Below are 12,347 nucleotides of genomic sequence, written 5' to 3' on the forward strand. Positions count from 1 at the left end.
CGCCCGGCCTCGATCTCTGTTTTTAAAAGAAACTTTAAGTGAAAGAATAACCTACCTTGTGTCTTTCCCTTGTCTTGCTCTTGTTTTATGTGGTAGATCCCAAAAAAGCACGAGGACCAGAATTTAAAAGCACCCCTCACGCCCGCGAGGCTCCAGCCCTTCTTGGCTCAGTAGCTCAGGTGCTTCCCATGGCGCCGCGTTGACTGTCCCTCTCTTCTCTGCCCTAGCGTTCCACGCCTACGGGAAGGCAGGCAAGATGCTGGTGGAGACCAGGTAGGTGCCGCTGTGCGCCCCGCGCTACTCGAGGGGACCTGGAGAGAGCCGTCCCAGGGTGGACAGCCGAACGCAGGGTTGCTTTACAACTTGCGATGTGCTTCTGAAGAGTCACACACTAAACAGCCAAAAGTCCGAATTATTCTGCCCTTAAAATGATTATGACAAGGTTGAAAGCCTTAAGTCTTGCCGTGGAAAGTTGAAAATAGCTCCTCAGTTGTAGTTAATCTCAGTACCGTTCCTCAGACTGTGCACCACCCCCCAATACTGCTGCATACAGGTGGCATTAAATCGAAAATGTCACATTTTTCTTCCTTTGGAGTAAAATTTTATGACATGAACAAATTGCTGGGAAATTGCACTTTTAAGCTTCCAAATTAGGGAATTGTAAACTCAAAAGAACAACGTTTTTTGAAAGCAGTTGATTGTTCTTTTAACTTGTCTAACATCACAGTGTGTTTTTGTAGTACCTGAAAGAACTTTTAGAGCTCCTGTGGAGAGAAAATGCAATACCACGTAAAGAAAAGTTCAGTGTTATTCAATATTCATTTCAAGTAAAATATCGAACTCCACAAAATCTACCCGCGCCCTGTAAACTGCTGAACGTTTGAAATGCATCCACTTGGCCCAGCCTTGGGGGCGGTCACGTGCCGGCAGCCACACGCGGGTGTGGGGCTATGATCGTGACAGGACGGTGGACTCCCTGGACGCACCGTCTCACACCTGTGACTTCCTGCTCTGTAGCATGATCGGGCTGATGCTGGGAACCTGCATTGCCTTCTACGTCGTCATTGGCGACTTGGGGTCCAACTTCTTTGCTCGGCTGTTTGGGTTTCAGGTAAGAACATTTTCAGGTGTTGTGGTTTATTCAGATGCTCATGGCTGCTTCTGTGGCAGCTCAGCGTGACACCCCCGTGAGCCCCAGCCGAGACCAGCACAGTTTGGTCAGCAGATACATCGTCGTGCCTGGCCATCAGCTCGGGTCCTGCGGGCCGGGGTGCAGGGATTTGCTGGGCAAGCACCTGGAAAGGTGCTGGGAGAGGAAGTGGGAGCATGCGGAGGCTCCAGGCCGCGGGGAACCAGCCTCAGATGGTAGGGGGCCAGCCACGTCTCGGCCAGCCGGGGCTGCCTGCCGGGGGCAGGATTGGCCAGGCCCTTGTGCATCCGCCACACTCAGCTGCCGGCCAGAGCTGCCCGGGGAGCTCGGCCTTCGCCCTGCTGGGGGGCTCTGCAGGCCCAGCCCTCGGGGCCACTGGGCTCAGTGCTCCTCGCAGCCCGCAGGGACGTGTGCGCGCATTCTCCACGCTTGCTGCCCCTAAGGGGGCTGACCTGTGACCTGGGCCCGGCACACCTTTCCTCCCCTGCCAGGAGCAGAGTGCCGCGCTGAGCGGGGCGGGAAGGGCTGGCTGAGGGGTGCACACCATGGCTCCGGGGGGTCTCTGTGGAGGGGTCCCCCAGTGTTTGGATACTAATGGTGTGGAAAAGGCTTTCAATTGTAAAAGTCTAGCTGAGGAGGAGCAGGGGTGGTTCTCTTCGTGAGTAGAATGTGCTGGATTTGCAGGCTGTCGGAGTGTCCTGTGAGTGTGGCCCTGGTCTGTGTTTGCAGTGTCTTCCCATTTGACTCTGCGTTGTCCCACGTGTCACTGTGAACTTTGTAGGGCTTTGGGTCCGTCCTGCCCGTGGGACATGCCTTTCCTGCACCCACTGGCCTGTGCCCCTGTCTAGACGTCTCCGCTTTGGGTTCGGAGGGGACTGGGGCAGAGCTAGTGCTGGCGGCCACTGCCTGGCGTGGGTTCCCTCGTGTCCTCCCTGTGGAGAACAGCCTCTCAGGCCCCGGCAGGTCCGCCACCTGTGTGCCCGTCCGCCCTCAAGGCCCACTGGGCTGGCACGCAATTCCCACGTGACGCTGCCATGCCAAGACGTGTGGAATCGCGAGAAACATGTAGGTGCTGGGGAGAGGGCGCTGGGGGCCGTTTTGCCTTTAGCCTAGTGCCAGAGGCTCCGAGTGAGGAACCGGACAGCCGGGTGTGCCGCGGCAGCGGCCTGGCAGGTATTTTCAGACCTTTGCATGTTCTGCTGTAATAAGCACCAGCGTGGAGTTTTTTGATTAATTTTTTGGACCACAGTTTCGAACCTCCCATCCTTCTTGAAGCGAGGTCGGCTCTGAGTTTACACTGGACAGAGCAGCACTCTGCAGTGGGCCCACTTGGGTTCCCGCCGCCCCCCGTCAGCGCCGGGCTGGGCTTGTGGCGGCAGCGCCGCTAATTGCCCAGAGCAGCGCGGGCTCCCACCCACTCCCACCGCGTCCCTTCCTGTGTTAAGGGGGACAGCTGTCCCTTTCCTCCAGCTGGTCTTGCCCTGGGGCTGGGCTAGACCCTGTGGGGACCAAGAGCAGCTGGTGCACCAAGAAGCCGCACGGCACAGTGGCCGCGAGGGCGGCTTCTAGAGCCGGCATGCCTGGTCTGGGCCTCACCGGCTCCGTGCTCTTGGGTGCTGTGGGCTCTCTGGGCCTCAGGGTGCAGCCCGTCCCCCGGCAGTGAGGACGAGGCCTGCTGGGAATGGAGCCAGTGCTGCAGCCCATGGAACCCTGCGGCTTTCTTGCAGGTAACCGGCACCTTCCGTGTGTTCCTGCTCTTCTCTGTGTCGCTGTGTGTCGTGCTGCCCCTCAGCCTGCAGAGGAACATGATGGCCTCCATCCAGTCCTTCAGCGCCATGGCTCTCCTCTTCTACACCGTGTTCATGTTCGTGGTGAGTCTGGCGCCTGCGGCGTTGGGCACTGTGTGCCGGGGCTGGTCCTCCGGGTCCGTGTAGCCATCCCGGGCATGACGGGAAAGTGGCCCACAGCGTGGGGACTTGCTGGGATGATGGGAGTGTGCTGGGAAGCGCCACTCGGCTCCCGGGCCTGGGTGCTGTTGGACGGCAGGAGAGGCTGGGGGTGCAGGGGGAGGTGGTTCTGGGAGATAGCAGCGTGGAGTGTCCCTGTTTTACACAGAGACATACTGCGTGGGATTGTGACCGAGAGCCATCATGCCAGTGTCTGTCACACGGTGGCAAGCTGTTGTTTTTCCAAATGAGCGCTTATAGGAGGATAGACTGGGGGTGACATGTGGCATTGACACTTGGGACTTGGCGGCCTCCCGGAGTGAGCTCCGGGGCTGTCTACCGTGGAAGCGCTCTGGGACCTCAGCCCCAGGACCTGTCCATTCCCTGGTGGCGTCAGAAGCGACCTTCCCGAGGGAGCGGAACCTGAGCGTGGAGCAGGCGCTCCTTAGCTCTCGGCGAGGACCAGTCCAGTGCCAGTTACCTCCTTACTGTCCAGACAGCTGAGTCCTCAGTGGGTCGGTCATTTTCTTTTGAGTTGGGGGGGTCTCACTCTGCCACCCAGGCTGCAGTGGCACCATCACAGCTCACTGCAGCCTCAAATTCTGGACTCAGGAGAGCCTCCTGCCTCAGCCTCCCAAAATGCTGGGATTACAGGCATGAGCCACTGTGCCCAGCCTGGTTGGTCTTTTGAACCATGTCCATGTCTGGCACAGTATAGGATGGCAGAGGGACCTGCCTGTATTGGGGAACTGTCCTCTGTAACTTGATGGAAAGCGGGCCAGGCGCAGTGCTCTGGTCTCGCTTATGTCTGTGCCGAGCAGTCCCTGCGTGGGTCGCTGCTCTGATGTGCACAGGAAGTCCTCTGCAGCCAGGTGCCCCTCCAGCTGCACCGACCAGCCCAGGCAGGAACCAGGGGGCTTCGAGGCAGGTGGCAGGGAACCGGGAAGGTGCGGGGTCCCCAGTCCCTGCAGCCGGTGGCACCAGGCTGCCCTCATGGGTGAACAGGGCAGCGGTGTGGGGTAGGAGGAGCCGCGCCCCTCCTTGCACCCCCTCCCGTGGCTGTGTCCTGCCTGCGTGACCTGCGCGCTCTTCTCTCCCCACCGCAGATCCTGCTGTCTTCTCTCAAGCACGGCCTCTTCGGCGGGCAGTGGCTGCAGCGCGTCAGCTATGTGCGCTGGGAGGGCGTCTTCCGCTGCATCCCCATCTTTGGCATGTCCTTCGCCTGCCAGTCGTAAGTGCTCTAGCCGCAGCCCGTGAGGGTGTGGGGAGTGGTGGGGGCGGGTCCCCCCGTGTCTCTGGTTTCTCCAGTGCCTGTTCCTGGGTGCTGAAGAATGATGTCTTGTCCAACTGTGACCTTTCCCTCCACGCTGAGAGAGAGATGATTGCTTTTTAATCGGGAGATAAACTGACATCATTCCTGAGATGTGTCGCTGGGACTAGCTGGTGCGAGTCCCTGGTTTGCCAAATTCCCGTGAGCAGAGCGTTGGCTGTGGGGGTGCAGCAACAGCCCGGGCCATCTGATTGCACAGAGTCCCGAGCGTGTTGCCAGAATTTAGCTGCTCTTCTGAGAACATTTCAGAGGAAATTGCACAAACGTTGACTTCGGGCTGCTGCTGGGATGCGTTGGGAGGCCTGTGCGCGTGCACGAGCGAGCCGCCTTCTCTCTGGCGTGGGGAGCCTGCGAATGCAGATCAGGCTGTGCCGCGGTTCCAGCAGCGTCACTTCCCCACCAAAATGACAAAAGCCAGTGATTCACGCCCGGTCGGAAAACGGTAACCGGCTGAAAAGAGAGGCGTAAATCCGGCGTGGACGGGGAAAGACCATCGCGTGCGGGGGGCTGGCAGAGCGGCCTCCCCGCGGTGTCAGTGGGCACGCACCGAGCCAATCGCAAGCTAATGTGACAGATAAAATTTGTTCCCACTGCTGTGTTTACTCCCACATGCGAGATCCAACCGCCGTTTCCCACTTGGCGTCTCTCTTGGCAGCTCGGTTCCTGCAGAACTGCTCCAGGCTTGCTGGTTAATGTCCCTGTTATAATCGGTGACAAGTGACATTCTTTCACTGCGCACCTAGTTACCAACTGTCCTTTTTGTCTCCGTGTTTGGTTTCTCAAAATATAAATCCACAGTTGTGCTCTCGTGGTGGCCACGTAGCAGCTGGGCACATCTGTCGGTTTGGTTCTTAGGTCAGATCGTAGGTTCTGAGAGGTGGGAGCGCACGGCCGCTGAGTCGGGCCTCGTCCTGCCTCTCCCGAGGTGTCCGCGCTCCCCTTCCTGGCCGGCGTGCCCGTGAGCGTCTGCCGAACGCAGAGACAGCTCCTCCCTCTTCCCTCCCACAATGTCACTGTGCCAGAGCACCTGCCCTTGCCGGGTGACCCACCAGGCCCCCAGCCCCGTGAGATGGGTCTATTGCTGTGGGCATGGGCCAAGCCTCCCCGTGCCTTCGCTGTCCGGCTTTCTGGTCCGACCTACGGTAAATGGATGCCGGGTTACACGGAGCTGGCGTCCTGGCCTGGAGGAGCGGCCCTGGTGGTGCTGAGCTCAGGAGGTGCGGGAGGGGCGGGTCACCTGGAGACGCGCCGCAGTCTGCGTGGGGGGCACGGAATCCCGCAGCTGCATGTGGAAAGCGCCATCAGACCCCAGTAGACCCCGAGTCGTGGCGGCTGCCTTGCGAGGTGGGCTCTGGGAACACCCTGTGGGTGCTGAGGGCTCTGGTAGCACAAGGAGCTCCTGTGTGGGGGCCGTGGGGGCATGTGACTCCCACCTTGCTTCTCTCCAGGGGTCACGCAGGGGTCCCTGGTGCTGGAGGGGAGGCCTGGGGAGGAGCCTGTGGCCTGGCCTTCGCACCCTGGTCCACCCCACACGCCGGGACCAGCCCCGCCCACGGCGACACAGCTTCCTTGGCAGCGCCCCTCACGGTGTGTGTTGGGGGTGGGGGGAGGTCAGCCGTGTCTTGGACTCCCGGGTGTGGACTTGGATCCAGACAGAGGCCTGATCAGCACCGAGAAGTTCATGCGACAGGTCCTTCTCCCAGAGCGATAGGCCGGAGGCACACGGAGACGTCCTAGGGTGTCACCTCCTGGCTCTCTGCTGGCTCCCTGGGGGCCGTTCCCACCAGCTGAGAGGAGGGTACCTGTCCAGCAGGGTCCCCGACCCCTGCTGGTGGCCCCCGTGCTGAGGGTGTCCTGCTGGGCAGTGTGCCGTGAACTCAAGGAAAACAGGGACACCGGTGCCCGCTGGCCAGGTCTTCCCGCCTGCCCTTGTCTGTTTGCCTTTTAATATGGTTGCGGCATCTTGCGTTTCTTTCACATCTTTAAAAGCAGTTCTGGGATTTGGCTGCACTGATTTCACGTACCCCAATGCCCCTACCCCCACCAGCCCAGCTCCCTTTGTGCCTTTGAGGCGTGCCTGGAACGGCCACAGCTGCCCGGGACATACCAGGGCTGGTCCTCGTCCAGCTCGGGGCAGGGGACGTTCACCCTGTCCTGGCTCAAACTGCCCAGCTCCCTCCTCCTGGCTGCACACACCGTCCTCTCATGGCCCCCACGCCCTCTCCCGCCTGGCCTGGCCAACCCGTCCCCCAGGTGCCCAGGCCCCTGCCTGCCACCCTGTGCCCTCTGGAAAGCCTGTGTGGGGCTGTCACACCCCTGCCTGGCCAGTGACTCCGGTCCCTCCCACCCCCAGCAGCACCACACTCCTGGCACCGGGCCGTGGGACAGACGCCAGCTCTCTCATCCCGAGAGCGAGAGGCCGTGCGTTGGGAAGCGTGCCCTGGGCTTCTCCTTGTCTGTGCCCTGCGCCGATCGCGCCTGTGCCGAGGCGCTGAGATGGGCCGGCCGGCCGCCCTGCCAGGGTGTGTTTGTTTAACTTTCCCGTCTTTTGACATCAGTGTTCTGAACGGCTTCCTGCTTCCCCTGTAAACACGGCTGCTTTAATTCTCAGCGCTGCGCTCCAGCGTGCAGGCTCCTGCTTCCACAGGGCAGATGGCCTCGCGCCCTGCAGCCTCGTGCGACGTTTGCGTGGAGCGTGTCCTGGGGATGTTCTGAGTGGGAACTGCCGCAGTGCTGCCGTCCCTAGTTTCACCAGACCCTGGCCTCATGCCGTGACTCACAGCGCGTGGGGGACGTTGCGTGAAGGAAAGTGCCGAGACTGCTCGGCTGGGCTGCAGAAGAGGCGGGGGAGCTAGCATGGCCGGGGGCAGTCATGCCTGCCTGGAATCTGCTTCGTGACATTGCTTGTTTTTTGTGCGTGTGTCTTGTATTTGTGTTGTTTTAGAGACAGGGTCTCGCTCTCACCCAGGCTGGAGCGCAGTGGCGTCATCGTAGCTCACTGCAGCCTCCAACTCCTGGGCTCAAGCGATCCTCCTGCCTCAGCCTCCCGAGTAGCTGGGACTACAGGCATGAGCCACCACACCCTGCTAATTTTTCTTAGTTTTGTACAGTCAGAGTCTTGCTACGTTGCCTAGGCCGGTCTCGGACACTTGGGCTTAAGCGACGCTCCTGGCTCAGCCTCGGTGAAGTTGCTTGTTTTCATACAGCCAGGTCCTGCCTACCTACGACAGCCTGGATGAGCCGTCGGTGAAAACCATGAGCTCCATATTTGCCTCCTCCCTCAACGTGGTCACCACCTTCTACGTCATGGTAGGAGCCCTTCACACCCGAGCTCGAGGTGCTGGGATGCCTCCTCCCTCCAGCTTCCTACAGCCCCAGGAATGGCTGGTGCTCACGACCTGCCAGCTGTGGGTGTCAAGTCGCGGGCGTGCCCTTCGCGATCCGCCATCCGTGCCTGTCGATCCATCTCTTGTTTCCCATTGTGGTGTCGGAGGCGCACGGCACAGTTACCTGGGCAGCCGTGCTCCTCAGCTCCGGTTGTCCCCAGCTCCTGCCCATGAGCACACTGCCCCTGCTGTGTGGCATCTCCAGGGCCGGGGGGCCCAGGCCCCTCAGGGCAGGGCCGCGCCCAGCTTGCTTTAATTGCACGACCCTCGGGGCCACCTCTCTGAGACTGTTGTTAATTCTGCAAATGTGGGCATGTTGGTTCGAGAGACACGGAGAAGTGCAATGGTGGAGGGAGAGAGAACCTCCAATTCTGACCCACAGACGCAGTCACCGTCAGCGCTTTGGAAGATATTCTCCCTGTCTTCTTGATGTTCCTGTTTGTGGCCCTTGAATGAAATTTTTAATCTAAATGTACTAAGATCGTGGCCTGTCCCACGGTGGTCCCTGGAGATCACCGACACCTGTGTCTTATTCCGCAGAGGACACCATAGTCCACCTCTGGTACCCGGTTGGTTGTTTTTTTTTCCTTTTTTTTGAGATAGGGTCTCACTCTGTCGCCCCAGCTGGAGTGCAGTGGCATCATCACAGCTCACTGCAGTGTCCAAGTCCTGGGCTCAAGTGATCCTCCTGCCTCTGCCTCCCAAATAGCTGGCACCATAGGCGCGTACCACCACGCCCGGCTGATTTTTTAAAAATTTTTTTGTAGAGGCAGGCTCTTGCTTAGGCTGATCTCAGTCTCTTGACTTCAAGCCATCCTCCCGTCTCGGCCTCCCAGAGCACTGGGATTATAGGCCCACGCCACCTTGCCCGGTCCCCAGTTGGGTTTTGAAATTGGAGGGGCTGGTGGGACGTTCTGGTGCCCTCCCTTCCACGCGGCAACTCTGCTGTCCTTACGTGAGACCACTCGTCTCTCATCGAGCTCTCTGGTCACCAGAGTCTCTGGCCTGTGGAGGCTGTCTCTGGCAGAGGCTTCCTTGTGAAGTGGCTCGAAGGCCATTCTGGGGGAGTGAGGGGTGTGGCTGCCCTGCCCTGTCTGCTGTGACCAGTGCCACTTAGATCAGAACCTCTGCTTGCCACGCTGCCATCTCTGATCCTCCCACAGGTGGGGTTTTTTGGTTACGTCAGCTTCACCGATGCCACCGCGGGAAACGTGCTGATGCACTTCCCCTCCAACCTGGTGACGGAGATGATCCGCGTGGGCTTTACGATGTCGGTGGCCGTGGGCTTCCCCATGATGATCCTGCCCTGCAGACAGGCCCTGAACACACTGCTTTTCGAGCAGCAGGTAAGATGCTCTCGGCCGTTTCCTGCTATTAATAGAATTATCTCCTATTGGCTTTTGTTCTGCATTTTCCTGGGCAGCGGTAGGTGGAGCTTTTCCTAGTTCAAAGTGAAAAAAGCTTCAATTAAAATGAAATCTTAACAGGGAGTTTTATAACCAACTTTGGAAAAAGCACCGGAGCACACGGGGCACACGGGCCACTCTGTTCCAGGCCCGTCGTCCACGCGGGCCATGCTGGTCTCCTGGGCCTTCCCAGCTGCGGTGCGGCCCTCCCGCCCCAGAGAGACCGCAGGAGATTGGGGGTCTGCCCTGAGTGGTCCTGGGGAGGGCAGATGAATGCGGACGCGGAGCAGCCACAGTGACGGTTGGAGGAGAGGCGCGTGGGGCGCGCTGTGTGTCACTGAAGATTTTAACAATATAACAGAAGGTTTTCAGCATAGAGCAGCTGCGTTACACCAGGCATGGTGGTGCGTGCCTGTAGTCCCATCTGCCTGATCCCTTGAGCCCAGAGTTCGAGGCCAGCCTGGGCAACATAGTGAGATCCCCATCTTAAAAATAATAAAAATAAAAAGAGGCTGGGTTTTATTCATTGCAATGTATGTAGGCAAGGCAGCTGCTTAGTCCTTTATAAAATTTTTCAAATGCAGGGGTTGAAACCAAAAGGCCCTCCTGGTTCTCTCCCCGTTGCTAAGTTGACAACCAAAGGTGCTCCGTCCTGTGCGCAGAGCAGACAAAGGGGCTGGAGTGTTGGGGGCTCTGCCCAGTCTAGGCTTCCCCTTGCCTGTTCAGGAGGTACCTTCACTCCCCTTGGGAGCCTCGAAAGGTGGCCGTCTCCCATCCCACAGCCTGAGAACTGCGAGCCTGGCGGCCAGGAACACGAGTTCCGCTGGAGCTGCTTAGGCCAAGGGGGTTTAGTGGTCGCAGAGTCCGGAGAGAATCAGCAGCTGGAGTGGAGAGGGTGGGCCGCCCTGGGCCTTGAGAGCAGCTGGCCCCGAGTTCACTGCCCCACGTGTCTCCACACCACGGCAGCTTGCGTCTGCCCCTGCGGACTTCCCTGGCCTGGCGCCTTCGGCTTTGCGGCAGCGGCCAAGCACGAGGCCTGGGTGCCTTCTCTCCTGCGCCGCTGCTCGGGTGCCCCCATAGCGTTCAGACACCTGGGTGTTGAGCGAGGCAGGATTTAGGCCTTTGTTCCTGGGGCTAAGCCGTGGGGTCCTCCCGCGGCTCCCCTGGCCCAGCCTCTGCCCCGGGGGTTGCGGGGTCCCCTGCTCACTGTGTAAGGCAAACACATGCTTCATATCCGAACAGCGTTTGTGTTTCTGCACATAACACATTTTGTCTTTTTTTAAAATGAAAAAATCAGTAGTGGTATGGAAGGAAATGTTAAATCAAGCGAGAGCCCATCCCTTCGTCCTGACGCAGGCGGCTGTTGTTTTCCTCCCTCTGCGCTCGCTCCTGCTTTACCAGGCGCAGCCGGGCGCGTTTTGCTCCGTTCCTCCTGCTTCCATTGGTGCACATGCATTTCTCTACGGCCTTGCGGAAAGCCACGGCCCCCCTCCCACTCCCGTGCCCTTGCCCCGTCCCCACCCACCGTCGGGGTCCGGCTGTTTCTGGTCCTTCACCCTTGACCTCTCGGGCTTGATGCTCTCGTGACTGTCTGGATGCGTAACGTCCCCTTCCTCCTCTCAGGCGTGTTTCTTAGGCAGACTTCCGCGGGGACTCACGGGTTTAGACCGGACGCCGTCCGCACTGGCGCGTTTCCGGGTTATCATCCCCAGCTTCTGTGTGAAAGTCTATTTTGAACACTGGATACTCTGAGACTCTAGTTCTGGAAGGTTCTGCTGTTGTTTTCTTAGCTCAGGGATAACATCACAGTCAGTCCTTCCTGTGCATTAACTCACTTGGTCCTCACCACGGCTTCAGGAGGAGGTGCTTCTGTCCACAGGGGAGGAAACAGGCGCACGGGCTCAGCGACCTGCGCAGGATGCGGCTGGGCCTGCGGTGGCAGGGCGGGGGTGAGCTGGGCAGTCTGGCTGCAGTGCTGGTGTGCTGGGCCACGCCAGGGCCCTGGCACTTGCTGGTTTGGGTGGCAGGTTCCTGTTAAAGTTGCCTGGGCAGATCTGATTGTGCCGATGAGCTCACCTGGCAGGTGAGCCCATCCCAGCCGCTCACGGAGACTCAGCTGGTGTGCCTGGCAGAGCCCTGTAAGGTGTTGCTTTGCAAGAGAGTGGTAGAGGAAGCCAGTCATTTCAAAACTGTTTTGTTTTTATTTTCTTTTATGTAGCAAAAAGATGGTACCTTTGCGGCCGGAGGCTACATGCCCCCTCTGCGGTTCAAAGCGCTCACCCTCGCGGTCGTGTTTGGAACCATGGTCGGCGGCATCCTGATCCCCAATGGTAAGGCAGGAGGGCTGCTCCCCCGCTGGTCCCTGCCGCGCTTTCCTCTCTCCTTTTGCTTCTGTTCTTGCTGCCACTCGGGTCGGCGGGTGTCAGCATCAAGACACCTGGAGTCGTCGGCCATCCCCTCTGGCCTCCTAAAAAAGTCTAAAGACTCCCGGGTCATTTTTTCTTTGGACCGAAGAGAAAGGCAGGGGATAAATTTGGCAGCCTGACGGAACAGCAGACACGTGCCGACACCTGGGAGGAGGGAAACTGCAGCTCGGGACACAGGCCAGATTAGCGAAGCGAGTGATGGGCCTCACTGTTGACTGTCAGCTTCCGACTTCGTTGCCATGTTACCAAGGGAAAGGTGGAGGGCTCTGAGCAAGGCTTAAGTTGCCCAAACACACCCACTCCCTCGCAGACGAGACAGGCGTACTGTCATCAGACAGGGAACTGCATGCCCCTCCCCAGGTGACATCCCCCGCGGCCACCTGTCCAGGCTCCTGGCAACAGGCTGCTCTGCCAGCACGCCCGGCCCTAGCTTTCACACGTGTCCTGGAATGGCCCTGCCAGGTCACTCACCAGCCCACAGGTAGGAGAGGCAGCGTGTGAGCCCGCGGTGCGGATTTAGGAAGGAGATCCCGTCATGCGGCTCTTCGAAGGTGAACAACCGGAGAAGCCCCCACTGGCTGCCCCGTCCACTGTGCGAGGAATCAGCTTGGCCGCTGCAGCCCCTGCTCTGAGCCTGTGGTGTCGTGGCCTGTGCTGCCCCTCCCCTACGTCCCACGCCTGGCCGGAGCCCTTCCTGCTCACC

At 59.5% G+C, this 12,347-nt stretch overlaps 1 protein-coding gene across 1 annotated transcript in view; it reads left to right on the plus strand.

Moving 5' to 3' along the window:
• Positions 1-12,347, plus strand: part of SLC38A10 (solute carrier family 38, member 10) — a 42,891-nt gene that overhangs the window by 7,785 nt on the left and 22,759 nt on the right. Inside the window, exons 3-9 of the mRNA XM_012664180.1 lie at positions 228-273; positions 1,018-1,111; positions 2,878-3,021; positions 4,203-4,327; positions 7,633-7,735; positions 8,976-9,158; positions 11,437-11,548. Coding sequence (XP_012519634.1) covers positions 228-273; positions 1,018-1,111; positions 2,878-3,021; positions 4,203-4,327; positions 7,633-7,735; positions 8,976-9,158; positions 11,437-11,548 — 807 coding nt within the window. The remainder of the gene's footprint in view (positions 1-227; positions 274-1,017; positions 1,112-2,877; positions 3,022-4,202; positions 4,328-7,632; positions 7,736-8,975; positions 9,159-11,436; positions 11,549-12,347) is intronic.

This window comes from Propithecus coquereli, unplaced genomic scaffold (assembly GCF_000956105.1).
Source record: "Propithecus coquereli isolate 6110/MARCELLA unplaced genomic scaffold, Pcoq_1.0 Scaffold869, whole genome shotgun sequence".
In the NCBI taxonomy this organism is placed as follows: Eukaryota; Metazoa; Chordata; class Mammalia; order Primates; family Indriidae; genus Propithecus; species Propithecus coquereli.